This window comes from Cheilinus undulatus, linkage group 14 (assembly GCF_018320785.1).
Source record: "Cheilinus undulatus linkage group 14, ASM1832078v1, whole genome shotgun sequence".
Taxonomy (NCBI): Eukaryota; Metazoa; Chordata; class Actinopteri; order Labriformes; family Labridae; genus Cheilinus; species Cheilinus undulatus.
The window spans coordinates 26,230,489-26,256,552 of record NC_054878.1 but is presented as its reverse complement, the minus strand read 5'-3'; the positions used below and the strand labels follow the sequence as shown (position 1 = coordinate 26,256,552).

At 37.9% G+C, this 26,064-nt stretch overlaps 1 protein-coding gene across 1 annotated transcript in view; it reads left to right on the top strand.

The window, feature by feature from the left end:
• LOC121521722 (potassium channel subfamily K member 2-like) overlaps positions 1 to 22,380 on the top strand; it is a 59,031-nt gene extending 36,651 nt beyond the window's left edge. The window contains exons 4-7 of the mRNA XM_041805868.1: positions 1,140 to 1,300; positions 6,811 to 6,997; positions 15,471 to 15,613; positions 22,024 to 22,380. Coding sequence (XP_041661802.1) covers positions 1,140 to 1,300; positions 6,811 to 6,997; positions 15,471 to 15,613; positions 22,024 to 22,380 — 848 coding nt within the window. The remainder of the gene's footprint in view (positions 1 to 1,139; positions 1,301 to 6,810; positions 6,998 to 15,470; positions 15,614 to 22,023) is intronic.
• The last annotated feature ends 3,684 nt before the right edge of the window (positions 22,381 to 26,064 follow it).

Genomic DNA, 26,064 nt, shown 5'->3' with positions numbered 1-26,064 from the left:
ACCAAAGACCTGCTGATTAGGTTAACTGATCACTCTAAATGGACCGTAGTTGTGAGTGTGAATATGCCTGCCTGTCTGTCTCTATATGTCACTCCGTGATTGACTGGCATCCAGTCCAGGGTGCACCCCACCTCTCGCCCAATGACAGCTGGGATAGGCTCCAGTGCCCCGTGATCCCCAAAAGGATAAGCGGTATAGAAAATTGATGGATGGGCTTAATTCTCAGTGAAAACAGCTCATCATCTCTCAGTCGCTTTCCACACAAGGTTTATCTGGCTAGATGATGCTGGACCCTGGGAGGGCTGCAGGAGTATTTGCGATATTTAGCATCTCCATGCAGGGAAATTAGTTGAAGTATGACAAAAACAACACTTTTAAATTGTAGGGATCATATTCAGTGCATATAGAATTTTTTGATGATGTTTGCAGGGTAGAGATCCATTTAGAATTGTAAAATCCTTACTTTCCTCAGTTTCCATTCATTCCTAATGGCTGTCCCACACTTCCTGACCCCCAACAGACATTCAGGCTCACATGATAGCAAACAACCTATAATATGTGAGTGTCGTCAACTAACCATGGTTAGTTGGAAAGTTAGAGTGTAAAACTGGGACGTAAAACTGCACATTGCAAGTTCTGGAGGAAACAGGAAGGTAAAGATGCTGTAGACCAGTAGTGGTTGGTCAGATGCGGTGATGTCACACTGATCTCTAGACAGGCAGGGTAGGATGGAAAGATGTTCACCAAAGTGGCTATATACAGTATATTTTTTGTCAATGATATTTTTACACATTACTTTCATTTCAGCATAAATCTTACCTTATCAATATATTTTTATTCAGTCTCTTTTTATTTATGTAGTAGGTAAAATAAACCATTTGAAACCAGCTAAAGATTTTCTGTGTTTATTGGAAGGCATCTTACAACCCCCCTTAGGGGTTCTGACATTCACTTTGGGAACCGCTGGCAGTATGGACTTGCACAACTAAAAGTAGGACTTCACAGGAACTGGCGATGTCCTTTTCAGTGCCCACTTCATCGTGATGATTTCTCTGTGTTACTATTAATTTCCTCTGACATTTTGAATGAAAGGCAACGTGATGAGCTGATGAACTCTGTGCCTCCTCTCTGTCTGCCAGGGTTTGGGAACATCTCTCCTCACACAGAAGGAGGGAGGATCTTCTGCATCATCTACGCTCTGCTCGGGATTCCCCTCTTTGGATTCCTTTTGGCTGGTGTCGGGGATCAGCTGGGGACCATTTTTGGGAAAGGCATCGCCAAAGTGGAGAAGATGATTGTGGTGAGGCTGTGTCATTTGAACTTATCTCTGTTTACCTGCAAGCAATGAGCTGTTTAATGTGAAAGCACCTGATGATAAAGGTTATAGCTTAAAACTATACTGCAGTGGCGGTTTCTAAAGAGAACCTGAGGATGTAAAGGTCAAAGTTAAGCAGAAACATGAAGACCCAGCAGCTGATTATTGTGTACGTGCAGGAGTTGTTTTTTCCTCTGCAGTCTGTGCTTTTACTTAGATGAGAAAATGGTTGCAGTTTTGGGGTTGCTATGTCAACCAACTCCTGGGAACCAGTCTTGATCACAGACAGTTTGTTTCAGGATTGAAAGCTTAGATCAGATAATTGTAGATATTTTAGTGCAAGTTTCAAAAGTCGGCAAAGAGAAGCAGTTCTGAGGTTTTTTGTCTTCTTCTGTGCTAAACTCACTGAACTGTTTCACTCTTTTTCTTTCTTTAAGGCAGTGAAATGAACCCAGATCAATACATCCCCTGAAATAATGATGTAAGGCTTATTTATCACAGTGCAGCTCACACATCGACTGCCATATAACACTCAGATAGTATGCACAGAAAACCACACGTCACTGCAGTTACAGAACACCATTAGTCATGTTGGACATACAGAATATAAATGGAGCCTGCAGGACTCACTGGTGGATGGTTAGTCATTAAGATTCTCCTGGAAACTCAGAGTCACTGTTTAAACCAAATCAATCAAACAGCTGCTCAGAGCTCCTGCCAACAAGGAGTAAACCAACCTATAACACGTGTACAGCAGCAGTCTTTATTCCATCTGATTACAGAACACACTCAGATGCTTTTTTGAAATTTTGACATAACAAATTCACATTTACTGTTTGTTTTTGACTAAGCAGATGAGCTGTACAGCTGATTTAAATGAAAAATCAATGTATAGACTAAAATGACAAGAAGTGAAAAACAAAATTTATGCTTCAAAAAAGGGATTCACAAAAATAGCTAAAAACATATTACAAATGTTCAATAAAATTTCAAATCAATGGAAGTGGGATGGTAAGATAGAACCCCATGGAAGCCCATTTACACCAAATAAATAAGAAAAAATGTAAAAGTAAGGAAATTCTTGAAAAATAGTCCCAGTTATAAGTTCAAATTATGAGATAAAAAGTTGAAATTATGACTTTTTATCTCATATTTTCAACTTTTTAATCTCGTAATTTTGACCTTTTATCTCCTAATTCAGACTTTTTTACTCATAATTTTAAAACTGAATGTCATAATTTCGAGCTTTTATCTGACAATTATGACTTATTGCATAATTTTGACTTTTATCTCATAATTTAGATTTTTTTATCCTATGATTTCAACATTTTATTTTATAATTATGACTTCTTATCTCATAATTTTGACTTTTAATCTCACAATTTTGACCTTATCTCATAATTTTGACTTTTAATGTAAAAAATTATGACTTTTTATCTCATAATTTTGATTTTTTTCTCATAATTTTGACTTTTTATCTCATAATTATGACTTTTTAATCTCATAATTTTGACTTTTTATCTCATAATTTCAACCTTTAATCTCATATTTATGGCTTTTCTCTCATAATAATGACTTTTTTAATCATAATTTTTTTACTTTATCTCATAGTTTCATTTTTTCATCTATGACTTGACTTTTTAATCTCATAATTTCAACTTTTTATCTGATAAAACTGACGTTTTATCTAATAATTATGATTTTTATCACATAATTTTGACTTAATATCTCATATTTATGACTTTTTTACTCATAACTTTGATTTTTTTGTCCCATAATTTTGAATTTCTATCTAATAATTAAGATCAGGATTCTATTTGTTTTAATTGGCTAACTTCCACTTGTTTCTTTTTTAAGTGGCAGAAATTGGCTTCCATAAAACTCAAAAAGGACAGAAAAGATTTTCACTTGTCCTTGCCTAGTCAGGATCAGTCATTTTGTTTTCGGTTTGTCCATCCATCCATCCATCCAGGCTATTTTTGTGAACATAGTTGACACCAGCTAATTTGCTCTAATAATAGCTAGCAGCTAAGCTAAACACCAAGCTAACAGGATTTTCATGCACACGGGAAATAAATTAGTCCATCACACATTTAAAAGACTGCAAAGCATACCTTGTGCACCTTCCAGCTGGTTGCTAAAGATGCATGAGTTTTTATTCAATCAATTGACTCTGACCGCCTGCTGGTCTCTTTGTATCCTGTCCATCATTTAAGTGGAAAACCCACCTTCAAAATAAAAGCCCACACAAAATATAGAAACAATTGGGAACACCAACCCTAGACATCATAAAATATACAATTTAAATATTTTGCCCTCTTACGTGGTCCTTTACAAATGTAGAGGCATATTACATTATACATCACGTTTTCATTTATAAATCAAGGAGAATAGCGCCGTAATAGACGAGATGCTGACTGTCTCTACTGTGACATTATAATCTAATAAGAAATATAAAGCTAACCTCATAGTCATAACTTTCCACAATCTCAAGAATCAAATGTTACTGTTGCATTTTTTTCTGAGGTCAGAGGTGTTAAAATAGCTGTTATAGCTGTTATACAGTTTCATACTGGCTAAAATGGCAAATGATTTAAGCTCAGAATGTCAGATCATCACACAGAAGTATCTATCAGCATATCTGACTGTACTTCGTTAATGATGAAACACAAAGAATTAAGACAAACGTGAACTTCACTGATGTGTATTTACACATTAACAGGATAGTTCAGTGGTGAGGGATGCAATGAGTGCCAGGATAAACAGGATGATAAAATACGTAACAAAAGGGTTCATTTATAAGAGCCAGATAGATTTTAATAACAGTATGAATAGCATGACAGATGAGGAGGTGCTGTTTACATTAGGCAGATAGATTTTAGTATTTCTATTAAAAACAGTGTGCACAGCATGATGACAGATGAGGAGGTGCTATTTACATAATTAAATGTGTGTCCTAAATAAATAACCTTGTTAGGAGGCAGAGTGCTCAGTCATGACAGTTATATTGAAGGCCTTAATCAGGTTAGATCAAATCACAAAAGCAGTAATTCATCATAAGTATCCTGTCATCTTGAGAACCAAAGTAGCTTCTTTGTCATCAATTTTTTTAACCTAAGATGTAAAAAAGTCATACTTCAGTTTAAAAAAAAAGGATTGCATGTGGGCAGCTCTAAGCCCTTATAGAAGTGGATGCTTTAGGTATACAGTAGGCATTTCAAGCCCAGTTGTTCTGACACTGCAATCAATACATACACTGTATGAACAAAAGTATTCAGCCACACAGGTGTTGAATATCAAGCACCTAACCATGGGTCATTCTGACGATCTCAGCGACTTTAAGTGTGATGGATTCCAGCATTGCAGTAAGATGGTTTATAAAATTTCATCCCTGCTGGATATTCCTCAGTCAGCTGTAAGTGATGTTAGGAAAAAGTGGAAGCCTTTAGGAAAACCAGCAACTCAGCCACAAAGCAGAAGACCATGTTAAATCACAGAGCATGTAACTTACTATACCAACATTAGGAGGAAAATAAATGAATGGTATAAGTAAACCTTTCCCCCAAACAATACAAGCATAAATGGAAATCTGGCCCCTGCTGTGTACATGGATAAATACCTCAAAAAGTCCAGGCTTATTTATTTATATAAATTCATTTCCCTCCTAATGTTGATACAGTCCATTAAATCACCAATACTTTTACCACTGACATTATTTTTAATACATCACAATAGAGCAAATAGGCCTATTATTATACCCTAAAACAGTGGATGGCTATGAAGGCTTAAATTTTGACGTGATGGCTTTTATTTTGAAATGTTCACCTTTCTCGATGGGTCACATGATTTCCTTTCCCTCAAGTATTTAATTAAAACAAGAAAACAAAATCATGGACTCCCTTTTTTTATTTTTATTTTTTCCAATTTTCCCATTTTTTTGTCAAAAACAGAATAACGGGAGTTTCTCCTGATTTTTGAGTCTGGTTTCAATCAGGCATTGTTGGCCAGAAAATACACTGACCAGTTAGGGGAGACAATATTCTTTTTTTTTTTTGTTGTCCTTGTAACTTGACTAGCTTTATTAATCATTCTGACGGTTAAAACTAAATATTAAATGTATATGAAAGTTGCTGAGTCCTAAGTTTGGTTGGAAAGAACAATATTTCTACTATACTTCAGTGTTTGCCAACTGTCCTGATGATTAAAAATTTGTTTATGTAATACAAACATCAAATAAAGACTAATTGTCAGGGATCTAAATTAACATTTTTTACAAAAGGCACATTTTCACAGGGTTCCTTTCTATCAGTGTGTAGTCATGACAGGCTTAAAAATATCACTGCATGCTTTAAAAAGCCCACTGATTTCAGAGTAGATTTCATTCAGAATATGAACACAATCAATACTATATTTTTCAGTATTCTCGGTCAGCAGCAACAGGTTGATTGTGACTTTGATTCATTGCCGGCTCAGAGGCTTTTTCTCCCAGGAGAGTGGGAGAAATGTTGGCAGTTGGTTCAAACAATGGGAGTAGATGGACTGGAGCATCTGCTGAAGCGGCGGCCGTGCACTGTAGACGCTGGCTAAGTAAAGAGGTTCAGCTATATTAGTCCCTTGGGTATGTATTGTCTTTTTGGTTCTGTTAGTCTCCATCTCATTTGGTCCTATTTGGCTCTCCGTAGGTGTCTTTGAACTGTGTGCGACTGAAGTGGATTTTACTCAGTGCAGCGAGGACATTAGACATCACAGACAGAGTATTTTGAGGTCTGACTGCTCTTTATGCTCCCCTCAGAGGCGCTGTGCTTCGGGCTTACATAACTGGAAGGGAAAAGGGCAGCATGCACAGAGAACCAGCTGAAAGCAGTCACCTCCAGCAGCAGGGAAAACAGCAGAGTATCACCTACTGTTCTATACCCAGAGAACTGTGGATTAAACCAAATTAAAATTCACGATAACATGAGACTGTAAGTGCATGGACTGTGACTATAATGAATCAATTCAAATATCTGCAGCTATAACCGCATGTGAAATATTCAGTAAGTCATTGATATCACAGCACAGGGGGGGGCATATCAAGCCTAAGCCACACGCTGGGGTGGGAGTGCCATCTGCCTGACGTTTGGGATGTTAGAAAACAGCAAATGTATTCCTGGAAGGAGGTCGAAACCAACTGACTCATCTAATGTGAAGTGAAATAAATAAATAAATTTTTAAAACCCTGAGGGGCATAAGGAAGTGGGAAACTGGCGGAATGATTTCTTTTCAATTATTTACTCTAAAAATCTTTGAGGGCAGGTCTCGTGCTACAAAAATATATGTATATTTTCAGTCTGAATTTTTTTTTTTAAACTGGAGTCAGCTAGTCAATGGATACAATGGAAGTTCCAGCAGACATGCATCCACACATTTCACTGCTAGTTTCAGTAGAATCACTGTCATTGTGTTATCTTGGTATCAATATAGATATATATATGTTTTTTTTAATCTCTTTTCAGAAGTGGAAAGTCAGTCAAACAAAGATCCGTGTCTTCTCCACCCTCCTCTTCATCCTGTTCGGCTGCCTCATCTTCGTGGCCCTGCCCGCTGTCATCTTTCAGCACATCGAAGGCTGGAGCACGCTGGAGTCCATCTACTTCGTGGTCATCACTCTCACCACCATCGGCTTTGGAGACTTTGTCGCTGGTGAAAAAGGTCATTTGATTTTCCTTTAGATTTATAGATGCCATCTTTCATTTTTATGTGTGCCGCTCAGTTTACAATCAGTGCGGTTATAGTCGAGTGATTCCTCATTCAGTCTGACTGAGCAGATGTTCACAGAGAAGGCTCCTTGTGTTTGTTATTACATTCTGTGCTTCTTATAATGAAATATGTTTTCTGACAGATTCTCTAATGCAGCTGAATCCCTGCAGTGTATTTAATGCCTTCATTCTGTTAAACAAGAAATCCAAAGCACTTACTGCCAGAAAAGGCCATGATTTATTTTTATTTAAACAAGCTAAAGACAGTAAAGAAAAGAAATTTTAGGCAAATAAAATTCAACACAATCTTGAATTATGAACCGTTTTTACATGGAGATTGTGCCATAAAGGCGAAAAGGAATGCCCGTCTCTTTTCCGCAATGAGCAATTCACACAAAGGTGTAACAGAGCCGTGCACGCCCGAGCTTACACACAAACCCCGGCGTCCCATAATCAGATGGCAGCCGCTGCCCCGAGGTTAATTTTATTTAACCAGGAAAACCTCAATGAGATCCAAAATCTCATTTACAAGAGTGTCCTGGACATGTTAGCATATCAAAACAAAGGGAAACATATTGTTAATTACATTATAAAATGCAGTGGTTCTCAGCTGTTTGGATATCTGGACCCACCACCTCCTCCTCAAGAGAAATCACAGTTCAATCTTTTTAAATTTCCAGCCCGTCATATTTATTTACTTTTTTCCCCCGGTACACATTTATGACCCACTGGAAAGAGCTTTGCGACCCACTTCTGGTCCCGACCCACCAGTTGAGAACCACTGATATAATGTATGTTGTCTTGTTAAATCAAATCAGAGGTTTAAAGATTTTAAAAAAGAACAGATTGTTTCTCTGACCAAAGGAGTGCATGGGCTTTTGGTTTCTTCTATAAAAGGGTTATCCAGCTGAAAACAGCATAGAGTTATCGTAGCTAGCAGGGATAAACAAAGTGAAACTTGTTCGGTTTAATTAGCAGAGGTATTTTGCTTTTTAACCAGGTTTTAAAAAGCTGTAATGACATAAATATGCCATTTACTGACTCTCTATTCAACCAAACGAATCTCAAGTGCTGGTAGTAGCATCGATTAGCTTAGTTTAGCTAGCATACTCAAAACAAAAGACACCTGTGTGGTTTACAATCAGCATTGTTTGTTTTATTTGTTTGGTCTGTAAATAATTCCAAGAGTAAAGACATAAATGTGACTTTAAGGAACTCTTTGACCAAATGAGTCTAAAGTGTTTGATCTTTATGATAAATTTTGATTTAGAGGCAGCGCTATGTTAGCTTAGCTCGGCATAACAGCAAAGAATGGCCCCTCGTCAGTTTAACAAAATTAATGTTTGTATATTCTACAAAGTCTGATACAGAGATTTTTTTTATTAATTAAAAGAGAGGCTACTCCTTTTCATATATTTTTAGTTGTATAGCTCCATTACCTCAAGCTAAATATACAAAACAAGACCTAAAAGCAAATGCTGGTGTAACTTAGGCTAACAAATTGATGGATTGGAAAAAACAATAGCAATTAGTCTACATGAAGAATGAAAAAGGATCTATGAGGATAAAAAGTTAGGAAAGACTTATAGATCATAAAACCTGAGGAGCATTTAGTAATCTGATTGTAAAGGGAATGAATGATTGGTGCTTAGTTTTAAAAACAGCCAAAGCATAAATCTGTCCTGATGGCAACAGAGAAAATTCACTCAAAAAGCTAGATTCTACATCAGAGACTGCTATGTAAAAAAGTGTGAAATATTGATAGACGCTGCTTTTCTGTTGCTGTATTGTATTGAACTTCTGTGCTGATGACTTGTGATGGATCAAGATTGTTTCCTGCCACTGACTGTACGTTCTGTTACTGAAGCCCCCATCCCCCAATGTCCCAGACCTGACCCCTGTAACGTTTGGCCCCACTAGTCAAGCAGAGAACTGAGCCGAGTTTCACCAAACTCCATTGCTTACTACTTGTTTTGAATTAAAGAGTCTGTTCAGTAAAATCTTCCTCAGGTGTTTTTACCATACAGTAGTGTTGTACTCAAGACCACACAATCCAAGACCAAGACTTGCCCGAGACCAGAGTGCACCGAGACCAAGGCAAGACCAAGTCAAGACCGAGACCGAGACAAGACCAAGACCATAAAAATCAGTTTTAAAAAAGCACACCAAGGTTGAACGGTTAAAGAGCGTTCTCTCTGTAATTTTAGTTTTCTTTTTAATAAATCTGACAGACATAAACAAGGTGTCTGCCAAAGCACAACATGTAAAATCTCAAATCTTTTTTTTTTTTTTCAACTTCTTGTAAAAATTAAATCCTTGTATGTATTTAAAAGCTGCTGACAAGTCTGGAATTATCTAAAAAAATCTGAAAAATGAGATGTTTTTCTAGATTTGTGAGGTGAATGAGGCCTAAAGTAAGTGTTTAGAGGTATTTCTGACTAGAAATAAGATGAACTAATGTCTGAGTTTTTGCAGGTGTCTGACACATAAGGCTCTCAAAAAGATTTCCAAGAAGGCAGAACAATCAATGAGCTGACAGCAGCTGTTTTAGGTCAAATTACAACATCAAATTATTTTCTTTTTTTTTTTTTTTTAACCAGATTAAAACCCATTGAGATCAAGATCTCTTTCACAAGGGTGACCTGGCCAAGAGGTCAGCAGCACACATCATGAAGAACATATTGAATGGTGGCAATATACAATAAGTTAGAATACACATATTTTGTGAGAGCAAGGTGTTACACAATAAAGTGCAGTATCTTTAGCAAAAATAACAATTCAGAAACACAGGCACTGTTCAGTGGTCTCACGCTGTTTATCCATCAGCATGGACCGAAAGGCTCCAAGTGAGATGAGCTCTGAGAGCTTCAGCTCAGTCTGTAAAGAGTTCCACGCTGTGGGGGCAGCAAAACTGAACGCTCTCTTCCCCAGTTCAGTTCTGACGCGAGGAACAGAAAGATGGAGAACGTCACAGGACCGTAAGGCATAGCGGCTTTTAGTTCTCTGCAGAAAAGTACATATATAAGCTGGAGCTAAGCCAAGAAGAGCCTTATAAATCAGGGTCAGCCAATGCGTATACCTGCGCGCACTTAAAGAGGGCAAGCCTGATTTGACATACAAGTCACAATGATGTGTGAGGCAGCCATCACCAGTGACAAACCTCAAGGCACTGTGATAAACAGTGTTTAAGGACTGCAGACATTAAGAGGAGCACCCATTTACAGCACATCTCCATAATCAATCAAAGGAAGAAATGTTGCTGACACAAGTAATTTCCTGGCTCTGAGTCTAAAACAGGATCTATTTCTGTAGTAGAACCCGAGCTTCACCCTGAGTTTGGTAACTAACCTTGCAATGTGTGCTTTGAAGGAGAGTTCATGATCCAGAAGGAAACCCAGGTATTTATAACTGGAGACCAGCTCTATCGGGTTTCCTTGATGAGTTACCACAGCACAACAACATTAAAAGCAGCTTGTAAAAACTCAAAAGCCTGAGTGAGCGAGGATGAACAGCAATAAATAATGGTATTATCTGCATAAAAATGATAAAATGCATTTGACACATTAGTACACAGACTGTTGATGTATATAGAAAATAAAATGGGTCCCAGAACTGAGCCTTGGGGCACCCCTTTAGTGACATCCAGAACAGTGGAGGTGGATCTAGCCTCCTGCACACACTGTGTTCTGTTTGTTAAATAATCACTGAACCAATAAGTGGCAGATTTTGAAATACCAATGTTATGTAAAGTTTTAGTCAAGAGTCTGTGGTCTACTGTGTCAAAGATTTTAGACAAATCAATAAAAAGAGCTACACAATATTTCTTACTGTCCAGAGCCTCAATAAAATCATTTAAAACTTTGAGACCAGCTGTAACAGTGCTATGCTGTTTTCTAAAACCTGATTGAAACAATGACAAAATATTATTTGACTCTAAAAAATCCTTTAATTGATCACTGACGATCCTTTCAAACACTTTAGCTAAAATACATAATTTAGAAATTGGTCTGTAGTTATTTACATTAGTAGGTTCACCCCCTTTCAACAGGGGGAGAACGAATGCAGACTTCCAAACTTTAGGGATTTTATTACTGGTAAAACTCAGGTTAAAAATATGTGCCAGAGGCTCAGCAATAAAATCTGCAGCCAATTTTAAAAAGAAAGGATCTACATTATCAGGGCCAGCTGCTTTACCTGTATCCAGTCTCTTCAGAGCACTCTGAACCTCAGAGGCAGTCACAGCAGTAAACTCAAAGGGACAGGTTGTGCCACCACTTGCAGATGTCAAGAACAAGGGTGAGTTTACACTGGCTGGATCAGCTTTAGTCAGCTCAGGGTGTAAAGACTCAAACAAGGAGCCAGCAGAAATAAAATGGTCATTAAAACAATTTAAAATGGCTGTCTTATCAGACAGGGGGCCAGAATCTGTAATTAAAGAACTTGGTAGGTCACTAGTCATTACATGGCTAGTTGATTTTATGACCTGCAAAAATTACAACATTAAATAATCAGGAACAGTTCAACTGAAAATAATATCATATGCCCAGCCTAGAAAAAAACAGTAAAAAAAAACACTCAGAAATCCAAGCTCACCATCATGAGCAAACAAACAGAGGTATGATTGTAAAAGACCACAGAACATGTCCCCAGAAGTCCTATTTCTTTTAATGGGAAATGAAGATTTAAAGAAGAGCTTGGTTGTTTTTAAGAAACACAAGAGACTGCAGCATTTTGTGACCAAAACGTGTACGGTGTGGTCTCATAATGATGAGGGATGGGGATTGTTAATTTACTGAAACTGATACTGTTATTGATACTCCTTATTGATCTGTGTCATTATTGATACTACTGACGATACTTTTCTATAGATTGGGGTAAAGACAAAATGTGGATAAATAAGTACAATAGAAGTAATAAGAACTGAGTTGTGTTTGAACTAAAATGTCATTATTCAGTCTGTAACATCTATTCTATATCACTCAAATACAGTTTCCTTACATTCAAAGCTGCATTTATTGATGTGTCCTGTCAAAACTAAATTTTTCTATATTTTATGGGACATTGAACGTATCATACTATATAGGATACAGTCATCTAATTTACTGGAGTTACCTGAAGGCACCATATTTTCCGTCTTTCAGTTCGTAAAGTTCGCTAAATTAACTTCAATCCTGTTGATTCTGGCACTGATTTCTATACTGGGTTAATATTTTTAACAAACAGGACTTGTTGTAAAGTTTGGGAGCACTTTTTAGTTTTTATCTGAGCACATGAAGAATACAACCGTCTCGGGCTCTCCTAGCTCACAGTCTCGTCCTCCTGTCGTCTCCCACCTCTCACTCCTGCTTGTGTTCAGGGAGGTGTGTCCCTCAGTCACAACACTGGGAAGGCTGCAGTCATCACGGGAAGGGGAGGTGAAATTACACATGAATTGAAGCTATTTGTTGTTTTACCAAGTGTTTCTCATCATCACATTAATGAAGTTGAAGAATAGCAGATCAGTGCTGGTCTCGACCGGTCTTGATGCAAAATCCCGAGTCTGGCCAGTCCGGGACTGTGACAAGACCGAGTAAAAATGCTCTCAAGTTCGAGACAAGACCAAGACCTTCAAAATGACTGGTCTCGAGTACTACAACACTACTATACAGTAAACTATTGTTTGGGTTTCATAGATGAATTTCACATAATGGGGGAGAAAAGCTGTTTAAAGTGGCCTAAACTTGCACTGTTCATCATGAAGGACACTTTTAACAGCTTTTCTCCATCACTATGTGAAATATATCCATCAAATAATAACTGGGTTAACTGAGAAAATACACCTTTTTAACTGCATGGAGTCCTCTGAATGGAGCTGAGTAGTGAATCTCCTCTCACCATCTTCAGTGACTGTTTAGATTGAGAGCACAGTGGGATTTACACACTGTGCATTTAAAATGACACTTTTTTGGCAGGACCTGCTGTGACTGCGACAGTCAGGAAGAAGTCATAACATGAGGCCATCTTTGATTTTATAGTTTTTAAAAATGAAATAGGGAGATGTAGGTGAAGGGTTTGTTTGGTGTTTTTTTCATCTTTTTACCCATTTTTTTGGCAAGGATTTCCTCATTGTCACCTGTAGGCCTAATGGTATGCTAAAATAACTAGTTGATAGTGATAAATTTTCCACACAGAAAGAAGAGCATTGTGATACATGTATAAACCTCCTAGGAAACACAGAATAAGCTGTTTTTCCACAGAGTCAAACTATTCTTACACTAAGAGATGTGTAACATGATGATACTATTTCATGATTTTAATGTAGGCCATGGTATTTCGATGACAAAGTCATATAAATCCTTATAAGATAAATATTATAGTACCTCGATGGTTAATTGCACATAGAGTGTAAGTTTGAATACTAGAGAAAGCGTAAGAGGCAAAAAGAAGAACTGTTTGTGCTTGTGTTACTGTGGGAGAGCAGGTGGCATTACATTGATTTAACCTGCCAGACAGACAACAAAAGAGAGGCAGATGGCAAAAATCACAAACACTTAGCTTCTAGATTAAACTTCCCTGAGCAGAACTAATGATTATAGATTAGATTAGGCCATCTGTGCTGGCTTCAGTAGTTACTGTAAACCAATCAGCCTGTACTGCTTTTAGTTAAAATGCTGCTGTCTAAATGCTGGTTATGCTGTATCATAATGGGTTATTTATTCAGGATCCATCCACAGACACGGCTCATGATAGGAGCTAGAGCAGTACTTAAACAGTTAAGTTAATGTCTGCAGAGGAAGAGGATATATGATTGAAATGTTTGTTGGGAGTGTGGTACTGCCAGCAGTTGTCAGGAAAGTATGAGATGGATATAAATCCTACAGCGTGCAACCTTGTGCAGTAAGAAAACAAACAAAGGTCGGCCATAAATAAGATCAAGCATCATAAAGACATTGATGCCTATGGTCTGACACGCTAAAGCAGTGGTACAATCACCTACTTAATGACAAATTGCGACCCAAATGCCATAACACCTTAATCACAATGAAATATTTTAAATGACAGATGGGGCAGTTTGGACCTAAGCTGGAACAAAGATTTAACAGGACTAAAAAATGGAGACTTTTCCTTTAAAATAAAGGCACATAAAAGATTTTTTGCCACATATTAGGGCTATAAGGGATATATTTTCTCACCGCAATTGCCTTTTTTTTTCTTATCAGGACATTATACAAATAGCTGACTACTCACATACATTCACAGGGGGAGACTTCCCTGACAGTCGGGAGGGAGCATCTCAGGAGGCAGGATTTAATAAGAGGATAATGCAGAAATGGCAGACGAAGCAACATAGTCTGATGCTTTGATGACAGTTTTTACCTTTATATCAGTACTAAGTCTTGTCACTCTGATTGGCCTGTCATGGATGTGACGGACAGAACATTCCTCCAATCACCTTCCAAGAATTTTTTAAAAGTCCTGCCCTTCCTAAATGCTTTCTATGGGAGCTTTCCTAGATGAATGTGAAATATATCCATGCAGTAGATATATGAAACAGTCTATCTGGTGTGCCAGGTTACTGGAATAGAAACTGAACTGAATGGAGGTGTCTGGGGTGGAGGAGGGTTGCAGCATCCACACTGACACGACAGGCTGACTGCAGGAGAAAAGTTGACAGGTTTGAAACAGGACAGGTGCATGATGAGAAATCAAAAAAGGTTGTGTCAGAGTCTGATTACCTTAGTACTAAAGAGAGTGAATGCCCATAATCAGCTGATCACCAGAGCAGGAAGAGAGAAAGAATGGAAGAAGGTAGAGATATGAACGAGTGGTGACTAATGAATGAGTAGAAACAGTCTTCCTGCTTGAACTTTTGCTGAGCTCCATATGAAGAATTTTTGGTATTAACCATGTCTAACAGAATCATCAGCAGCTCATATGATAATGAAAAAGAGTGGACTGATGATGGTTAATGTATTAATTGAAGTTGAGTAGCTCTTAGATTGATGGCTGATGCTGGTAGATGCCCTCAGCAGCAAGCCACAGTTGTCCATAATAGTGGTAACAGTGTGTTTGGGACAACCATGTAGATTATTCATTCTACTAGTATTAGCAGCAATATTGGCAATTGAAAAAGGGGGAATTATAGCATTTCAAGTTGAGCCATTCTTGAATTCAGGGCACACTTAACTATAAGCAGATGAGAGGCTGATAAGTTCAGGAGTCAGGCAGATTCTCAGCAGCGATCAACAGGAACCTAAGAGTCAGGGAAAAGGTCAGTGTCATTCTTTGGCTGTTTGCTTTCACACATGCAGCTCTCTGAAAATTTAAGAACCTTTTCCAACAGTTTTATGCACATGTGAAACAACTTAAGTTTGGTGTTACTGTTGTGTGAACATCTGATTTGTGTAACCTCACTTGCTGTGTTTTGTCTTCCACAGCTGGATCAGAGAGTCCGGTCTATCTGGACTACTACAAGCCTGTGGTGTGGTTCTGGATTCTGGTGGGCCTGGCGTACTTCGCTGCTGTGCTGAGCATGATTGGAGACTGGTTCCGTGTCATCTCCAAAAAGACTAAAGAGGAGGTAGGAGTGTGTCTGACTTGAGATCTATCACTGTGGAGGCTAAATAATAAGGAAATATGAAACCTCTCTGGTAAAGACAAAAAATTGAATTTTGCCGTGGAGCTTTTACAGAAATGGTGAGACGATGTCAGCAGACATGAGTTATCTGCTATTAACTTAATGCTCACTTACTGGAGCCCATTTTCACACTTTTAATTTGTTTTTTATTGATCAGGAACTAGTTCTTTAGATTAACTCTGTTTTCTAAGACATTTCAGTCCAAAATCCACCTTTTTACAAGCCAAGCCAGCAGTAATGACATTTTGTCTCACAAATAAGAAGACAAGGACTCCCAAAAGACAAGGTGTGCCTATTAATGAACCAAATTACTTTTTTCTGTCAAACTAAAAAAAAAAAATTGGCCATGAATAGTAGTTTTCAATAAGCCAGATATGAACTACATGCCTGCATCTATCCATATTCCCAAGGTCTGGTTTACTTTAAAAGCTCAGAAAGAAAATCTGTACCAAACCCCTTTTCCAAAAAAGTTTGGACGTTGCGTAATTTGTTAAAAAAGAAAAAAAAACAGAATATTGTGATTTGCACATCTTTTTTGTAACTTATTTTCAGTTGAATACCGCACAATTACAAGTTATTTGGTGTTCAAACTCCTGAATTTTTTTGTTTTTTGGAAATTTGATGCCTGCAATATTTTGCCAAAAAGTTGGGGCATGAGCATGTTTACAACTGTGTCACATCAGCTTTTCTTTCAACAACACTGCATACATCAGGGGACTTAAAATATTCACTTTTGAAGTTTCGAAAGTGGAATTATTTTCCATTACTGCTTGCTTACTTGCGTGCTTCATAATGAGCCATTCATTTTCAATGGGAGACAGATACAGGCCATTCTAGTACCTGCTCTCTTTTACAGCAATGTCATGCTGTTGTAACTCATGCAGAATGTGGCCTATTATTGTCTTAGTAATATTGTCTTAGTAATTAGTACGCCCCTGTAAAAGGCTTTAATCTTGATGGAGGGATCTCCAAAAGTTTTGCTCCAAAACTCGGCATGTACCTCTAAGTGTTAGCGGTGCCTTCACAACTACTTACCCATGTTTATGGGCGCTAATACACCCACAGCCATCAGAGATGCTGGCTTTTGAACGTTTTGCTGGTGACAATCTGGATGGCCCTTTTTTCTCTTTTGGCCAGAGGACTTCAAATCCAACTTGATTAATATTGAGTAAGGAAATTCTGAAGTATTGGTCACACTTAAATAGTTGTCTAATGACTTTAGTTGAGACAACTGAAAAATAAATTTCTTTTAGAAAAATTTCCTGCCAACTCAGGATTTTCAGTTATGAGCATTTTATGTCAACTAAATGCCACCATGAATGATTAAATTGGGCCCTTCAACTAAAAAAAAAGCCATGAACCTTGTTACTTCCCTATTTTTCGATGGGTTGTTATATTGGTTTTTACAGTGCAGATGAGCTCAGGCTCAGAGAAGTCGGTGGAGCTTTGGGATGATGTTATGGCTTTCACTTTTCATGGTAGAGTCTAAACTTGCATTTCACTGGAGACAAGGCAAAACCTCCTATCTCCAAAACCACCACTTTCCAGGGAGTAAAAGACACTTTTTGTTTTCAGATGATCAAACACTGAATGATGATAGTCAGCGCCTTTTTGACGCTTTCTATTGCTTTAAAATCTGTTAAACCCACTGACAAATGTAAAGGGTGCACTGATTTATGAAAAACAGTTAAAATTATAAAAATTTGAGAAATTAAGTTTTGGCCAACGCAGCGAATGGTAGATGCAGTGAGGTACTGAGTTAACTGACAACAGTTTCCCAATGTGTAACTGTTTCCATGCTGTAATTATCTTAAAGGTACAATGTGTAGAATTTGGCATTTTAGCGACATCTAGCGTTCAGATTTTAGAATGAGCCGATCTGTTACCAAAACCTCACATCACTAAGCGACGAGATCCTGTGAAGACCAAAAAGGATCATGAGCTGGACATCATTTACAGCAGTGACGAGGTGAGGGTTTATTCATTCATTTTTGTAACCATTATTTTTATAGATTATAGATCAGTCTTCTTCTCCACCTGCTTTCCAGGTAGCTTTCAGGACTGGCGGGCAGGTTCGTATTTAAAAATCTTTCTGTCCCCAAAATGTTGCCATAGACAACATCGTTATGTCAGCCTCCGTGAGGGTGACCCGCGGTAATGTAAATTTAAAAAGCTTTTTTCTAATTTTGTAAAAAGAAAACGAAAGTTTAAAGGGGATGATTGTGCACTTATTTTAACATACTTCACATAGATATATAAACATTATATCCCATGTACACCGGTTCTGTTCGGCAAAATGCAGCCAAATTCTACACATTGTACCTTTAACTGCAAATTTTTTCTACATTTTTTCTTGGCATTCCCACCCTCCCAAAAACCTGGTTAAACAGACCCTCTTTATTACCTGCCATGGCTAAGCAGGCTTGCTTATGGCACCCAGCGTCTCACTTTAGATCAGCTACCATACAGCATCAATGACTCAGCCTGGTGACAGAGGTTATATCTTTCCTGCCTTGATTGGCTTCACTTAGGTCTTATCACTCTTGACAGGATCTAGCATAACATTTTTTGTTGAAAGCTCATAACTTATTCATATTTTTCCATGGTGATGTAACATTTCAGTATTTGGTTCAGTGGTGGAAAAAGTGCACAACTATTGTACTCAAGTAAAAGTACAATTACTCTGGTTAAAATTTACTCAAGTCAAAGTAGAAGTACAGGTCTATAAATCTACTCAAGTACAAGTAAAAAGTATTTAATTTAAAGTTTACTTGAAGTACTGAGTAGATATTGAGGAGTTGTTTGGTAAAATATGATCTTTACTTACTGGTAGGAACAACAAGAGAATAGATCTCCAACCATGTTGTTCAGGTAAAGTCACACCTCTATAATAAAGTTAAATACACTGCAAAATTGACTGTGAATTGACAGATATAGGTCACTGGCAAGAACAAAGCAGAAAGTCAGCCTCATTGCAAGACAATGCATAGTGATGAAGAATACACACTATGTAGTCACAGGCAGAAACTCTAACTCAATGGATAACTTCACTCATGGTGCAAATGTGTCTAACAAGAGAAACAACAGTAATTCACTTTAAAAAATGAACAAAAGAGCCTCAGCAGGGATCACCATATAACAGGCAATATCTTAACACAACTTCACATGTATAAAACATATTCAAATATTCTACCCAAGGGCATGATGGGAAACTCTGCCAACACATCCCCTAGATTTTAAATGCAGTGTAGTCAACAAGGGGGGAAAAAATCATGGTACTCAAGTAAAAGTACAGTTACTTGGTTACCTAAGTAGAAGTAAAAGTATTGATTTCAAAATGTACTCAAAGAAGTACAGGTACCCAGATAAACTACTCAATTACAGCAATCTAAGTAAAGTAATTAGTTACTTTCCACCCCTGATTTGGTTGTATAGAGTGAGAAAACGCTTCAAGATGCTTCTGTTGTCTTCAGATTCTTGGTGCTGACTTTGTGAACAACTGCTGGTATCTTTGAAGGAACAGATCCCTGATCTAGGACATCAGAGGTATTCATTCATTAAAACTGTGATAACAACAGACACTTTCATTCTCCTCCAGTGCCATTAATGAAAGGGGAGAAACTCAAAGATAGATCCAAATCCAATAAAGTATATAATATGGTCCAAAACTCTACTGTCCTCTGTTTTTACAGAAGCTATCTGTGGCTAGCACAATGGTTGAAGCATACTGAGGTCTTTATAGTAGCATGGTGAACTTCACCAGTGGATTTTATTGTGTCTAATTTTGAGCAGGTGTGTGTTTCATTTAAATAATCTGCGGGCTGTTTTCTCTCATATTTATAGACTAGAGCTGGTGCATCTATTCATACTCAGTAAGTTCAGAGGTGTGATCACATTCGTCTCACTTCATCCTGACAGGGGAATACCTCACAGCGTTTTTCAGTTCACTCCACATGAATCTGAGGTGATAAATCTCCTTTCTGTGGAGAAAATACCATCTCATACAAGGGTAGGATTAAATATTTGTTGTGCTTCCAGTAGAGTAATAATATACCTTGCTCTTCTGGCAGTCTCATTATTTTCATTTAAAAAGGACTGAGAGAGCCGTGCATCCTCCACAACCACGCGCTCCAAAGCATAAACCAGACACATGCACGTCTTATTTCTTTATTCCATTCAACATAAAAAGGGAGACTAGACTGCAGTGGGAATCCTCACACAGCCTTAATTAGGAGAGCAGCGGCAGAGGCTGTGAGCTCTACAGAGAAATACATTAGTGAGAGAGGATGTTTCTGTGTGAGGTTGGGGGTTTGGAGGAAGGGGGGTGAAGATGATCAGGCAGAGAAAGTGAGAGGAGGGAGGAGAAATCACGTACTAGAGTGTGTGTGTGTCAAATGTGAGCCCACATATGGGTACGCGTCATAAATTTTAAGTTATGCGCTCAGATGTCCACTTTCAACAAGCACACCTCAGAGTGAAATGAATTATAAAACAGCAAGGAGAGATGGGCCTTATATATTACAAAGACAGGATCAATGATGTGTGCACTCTGCTCTCTGCCTCACCTCTCAGGGGCCATAAACATACAGGTACACTACATAGTCTACTGAAGCCTAGGGGCATTTTCTTTTATTGCTGGAGGCCCCTATAGTAAACCTTAGAGTGAATCTCAACACTGAGTGGATAAGGTGCAAAGGAGGGTGGGTTTGACTGGTTGCTCAGTGTGACTAAAGTGCTTCAGTAGTAAACAAAAGTTGGGTGCTCTTGGAGGACAGGGGGGAAAGAAAAGTCCAAAAAAATTGAGTGGATAATGTAGGAAGATTTCTGCATATGTCACATCTGTAAAATATCCCCCTGCAAAGATACTTGTTTAAAGATAATTGGGAATGTTGAGACAAACTTGTAAATCCTTAATACTTTATAGACTGCATTTTCCAACAGCCAGTCGAGCTTCTAATGAAACTTTAATTAGCCAAGCTGGTGAAAACTGAGAACACTAAGTTACACAGATGACAACAAAATAATTTGCTTCGCTACAGTATAAAATCTTCAATAATGGTTGTAGCTTTAACTGGAGAAAGCAGGAGAAGAATATACAAAATTATTACAGTATTTCCAAGTGTCAAGAACTGGAGTGAGAAGTGAATCTGCAGTTTGTTTGACTTCGTTTGCTCATGTTTCTGTTAGTTGGAGAGATAAATTTATTGTTTGTTTGTTTTTAGGTTAGTTTGGTGATCTCTCTCTGTCAGACGTCTTTTTGTTTTTTCGACTTGATTCACCCAATGATTCCTATGTGCATGTAAATTAATCATTTGGTGTGAATAAGTCTTCATTTTAGTCTTGTTGCTTTTTGGGACTTGAGCGATGTGGGTCTTTTCCATGCCGTGTCTTGGCCACCCCTAGATGGGGCAGAACATGAATTGGGGGCTCATCCGTATCAAAATATGGAAATTGGAAGCTGGAGAGGTGCCAGTTCACTTACAGAGCACCACTGAGGTGTAGGGTACCTGTTCAAGGCACCCCCTTCATGCATGTCCTTAGGATCCTGTTTGTTCATGTGGGCATTTCAGATCTCCAAATACAGCTGTCTGTTCCAGAAACTTTTCCTCAGTTCGGTCTTTTGCACCTAGTTTCTCCGATCTCCACCCACCACATTCTGTCTCCACGTCTGCATTAATACTCAGTGACAAAGAACAGCAGAAGGTTACATCATTCTTTAATGTGCACTGTTAACTGCAGAGCAGGTAAGTCATGAAAGAAAGCCCAAAGCAAGAACATTCAAACAGCAGCCTGAACACATTAATGGATGTGGCATTTAATGTACGCTGGCAAGCCTGAACTCCATTAATTATTGGTGTGGTGTTCACACCGACATGGTCATTTCTATTAACCTATTCTATCAGACATTAAAGAATATGTTCAAAAGTAGACATTGGGCTTTTGTGGAATGGCTGTCTAATTTCCAGTTCCTTTAATCTGCATAGCAAAGAAAAATGTCACATTGAAGGAGTTGTGGACTTTAGGGCTTCAGTTAAACATGAGGCTGGGAATAAACCTGCATATATTGTGGCTGAAATTTCATAGTCATGTTAAACGGCAGCACAAGTAATGAGATTTCTTCATGATTCATCATTTAAAGGTGCATACCTGTGTTTGAGGCTCTGTACTGCATATATGATGTTGTCTGCAGCACACTCTTGACTTTTTCTTAAGCAGTCTCATATTGTCATGCAAATAAACTCTTACTTCCATAACATGAATCTTTAGCTTACAAGCTAACCAGACATAAATGTTTGAGTGAACAAGCTGTGCTTAACACCTGCAGGCATCAATCTTCGCTTTTCTCTCCCCAGGTGGGGGAGTTTCGAGCTCACGCAGCTGAGTGGACAGCAAACGTCTCAGCTGAGTTCAAAGAGACCCGGCGGCGACTCAGCGTTGACATCTATGACAAGTTCCAGCGCGCTGCATCCATCAAGCGCAAGCTGTCGTCCGAGTTGGGCATTAACGCGTCCATCAATCAAGAAATGACCCCTGGCAAGAGGACGCTGTCGGCCAACCTGTGTGAGGACAGAGAAGCTTACACCAGCCTGACTCTCTCTCTCAGTCCCGGCACTGGTGGTCTGGCCAGGAACGGGAGCCTTTACCTTAACGGCCTCAGCCCGGACTACGCTGACCGGCGGGAGATCGCAATCATCGAAAACCTAAAATGAGTAGCAGCACTAACCTGAGATTTACTTATCAGGCTGGAACAATCTGATAACACTCAGAGCTTAAAAACACAAACACTTTTGTGCTCACTGTTGAAGCATCAAGATAAGATAGCCATGCTCATCCATTTAGAGGATTTTGCTCAAATTATTGACAGAAAACCTCGAGTGATTAAAACACAAATCAATCGTCTATCTCTGTTCTTAGTCAGTGTGCTAAAAAGTCACATAAAAGTTAGTGTGTGATAGCTTCACCAGTCTCTCTGCAAAGGAGTCTTTACATGATAGACAGCTTTACAAGACTAAAGCTTGCTCTGAACTGAAATATATGATTGTATCAGAGGACCATGCATAAGAAACTCTTCTTAATGTTGAGGTTTAGACACAGCAGACATCTCTTTTTCACATATTTACATTCATCAAACTTAGAAAGCAATAGATGTGTCTGTGCTCATCTCTTGTTGTATCGAATGCTCTGAAATCTGCATCAGATGAAGAGGATCCTCTCAGCTAAAAACACTCCATAATCAACAGTGAACAGTGTTCTAGACAAGACAGCAGTCCTGTGCTAACACCAAGGAATGTGGCTCTTACTTTTTGTTTACACTTCTTCCAGTATGAATTTATATGCCTTGCATCCGCCTGTCAGTCTGCCCTCACTCAAGAGACGAATGTTGACATTTTGTTCTGCCATGATTGACTTTTAGCTTTTCACCCTAAGGAATAATCCACTTGTGCCTTACTGGAAACCACACTGAACATGTGAGGATGCATGAAAGACTAGGCAAGGCTTTGTCTGCCCACTCATATTTGTTATATACGAGCACAGTCCTAACAAAGACATACAGGAGGCGTCACCAAAAACAAAGAAATGGATGGAGGGGACATTTTTATTCAAGTGATTCTAAAATGAATTAACAAAGTGCATGGCAACAGAGTGCAGAAAGTATTTCTTGAAATAGCTAGGAAAATGTCATCTGTCCGTCTGCCAGTGACTCCATTAAGTATCGTTCTTTATGTGCTGAGATAGCTACATAAACCATACGATGCCAGGCTCCACCACTTCACCCCTTTCGTCCCCTATGCCAAAGTAATTTCTATTTTCTGCCAGAGGAATCAGAGAGGTCCTCTCAGTCTGATCAAAGGATCAGGAGAGCTGGCTGTTATTTCTGAATCTTCTGCAGGTTTCTAAAAATCAAACCCTACTCTCATAGTTCATCATTGTACTGGAACACAAGAGCGTGTTGCTCCATCGCAGTCCTTTTATATCCAATTTGAAAGAAATCTTGGCGTTTAGCTCTGGCCCGGGAAACAGCAAGAACTATATCCTCCTGGTTTTCATGGTGTTAAAGCTGTCATCATTACCTTTAGATATTAAATTTGTAAATCTCCACAGCTTTAGGGATTAAAAAAAGTTTTTTGCCAATACTGAATGTACACCATCAGTAACCTCTTTTAACTGTAAATAACTGAAGGACTAAATTATCCCGCCTTTTTAGAAGTCCAAGTATCACCATAGAGAAGCAGAATTACATAAATAAATGCCAAGTTAAGATCATAAAATGCTAGGAATGTCATTGTGGCACAGGCATGACTCACATTGAATTTGAACACAGAATACACATTTTAATCAGTTTACTTTTTTATTTTTCAACTTCAGGATATTTCTGAAATAATGAGATTGGGTGCTTCTGGTGAAAAGCTTATTGGGCGTCTCCCAGTTGAATGGTTTGGATTATGTGTCTTATGGTCTTACTCAGTGCTTTTATCCAGCAAGATATGCTTTTTTATCCTCAGTGCGTTTGATATTGCTATTCACAGTTTGTAGCCATGAAATTCATTTTCAGTAGTATGACTTACAAGACAACATGCTATAACCCGCAAGTCACTTCTACCTGCATGCTCTATCAAATGTCTATTATTTTTTGTAAGATTGCATTGTGTTAAAATGTACTAATTTTAATTGAAAATAAATTGCCTTTCTAATTTTATTCCTTAATGAAACAGCAGAATTTGGTTGCACCAGGTCTCTGTAAGCTTAAATATAGCCACAAAAACAAGTGAAGAATTTAAGTAAATAATTTGCTCCTTGATAGAATCCATCACCGCAAGACAACACCAAATGTTAGCCACCTACTCAATAATGGCAACACTAGCCAGGAAGTGGCTGCTAGCTATTTGTTGCTGCATGAAATCTTACTGAAATCTTAAAATTCCTAACAATGTGTCATTAGTCACAGTTCAAACTAACTAACTCAACTGAAAAGTGTTGGAATAAGCTTGAACTGTAGCTAATGTGAAAGGTTTGTTCACTAGCTACATTCTAGCTAACATTAAAAGTAAATCTAAAAGCACAACAGGTGCTATAATAGGAAATGTGAAAGGTGTTGGTAGAAGCCTAACATTAGCTTTAACTCTGGCTAATGAGAAAGGTTTGTTCACTAGCTACATTCTAGCTAACATTAAAGTAAATCTAGAAACACAACAGCAGCTATAACTGTAGCTAACATGAAAAGTGTTGGAAGAAGCCCAACATTAGCTTTAATTCTAGCTAATGTGAAAGGTTTGTTCAGTAGCTGAATTCTAGCTAAAATTAAAGTGAATCCAGAAACACAACATGCGCTATAATTCTAGAAAATGTGGAAAGTATGGGAAGAAACCTAAAATTAGCTTTAATTCTAGCTAATGTCAAAGGTTTGTTCAGTAGCTACAATCTAGCAAACATCAAAAAAATATAAAGATATTAATAGGCTACGACTACAAACAGAGCAAAAGGTACCAGAACTCTGGCATTTTGAAACATAGGACGTCTAAATTTCAACTTAGTAAACATTTATCTGGATGTCTGATTTAAAAAGAATGAACCATCACTCACTGAATTTAGGATTTATTTCATTCTAAAAAAACACTGTCAACAGTAGGCCTAAACCACTTTAGTAAGTCATTGGGAGCAACATTTTTGTTCAATTAGCGTTAGCCTACTTCACTGGAAATTCCACCAACAATCATATCTAGAGAAGAACCCCCAGGGACAATAGCAAATGTGAAAGGTTTGGACTTAGCTAGATTCTTGCTAATGTAAAAGTTAGCATGAAATATTACATAAGCCATAAAAATATAGGTATGGAAACAAAATCTTAGCTATATTTGTAGCTAAACTGGAAAGTGAGAGTAAAAATGTAAAATTTGCACAAGTGCTAGCTAAAAAGTAAGCTTAGAAACACTACATACACAATGTTAGTCAGGAAGTCAATTCTGAACTTACACTACATTAAACTAACATAATTGTTAATGAAATTTACAATTTACTATAAATGTATTTATAGATCAAAATGTCCATTGACATTGAACAGTTGCTCATTTATCATTGAGCAATGAAATCCTACCGATTTGTCATATTATCTGTGTCTGAAAATGGCTTTCAACCTGAAACACAGCAGTTTAGCTTCCCACTGTTTGCATGATGTCAAAGAAATATGGCTGCTAGTAAATATGCTTAACTTAGAGATTAGTTAACACTTTCTTTATTAGCTGCTAAACTGATAAAACAAACATTAAGTTGCTAATGTATTACCCATACACAATCATAAAAAAAAAATAGGTAAAGAAATATTGTACTCTATTGATATCTCATATATCATATTTCACAAAAAGGACCTGGACAACCTCAAATTAAAAAAAATACAT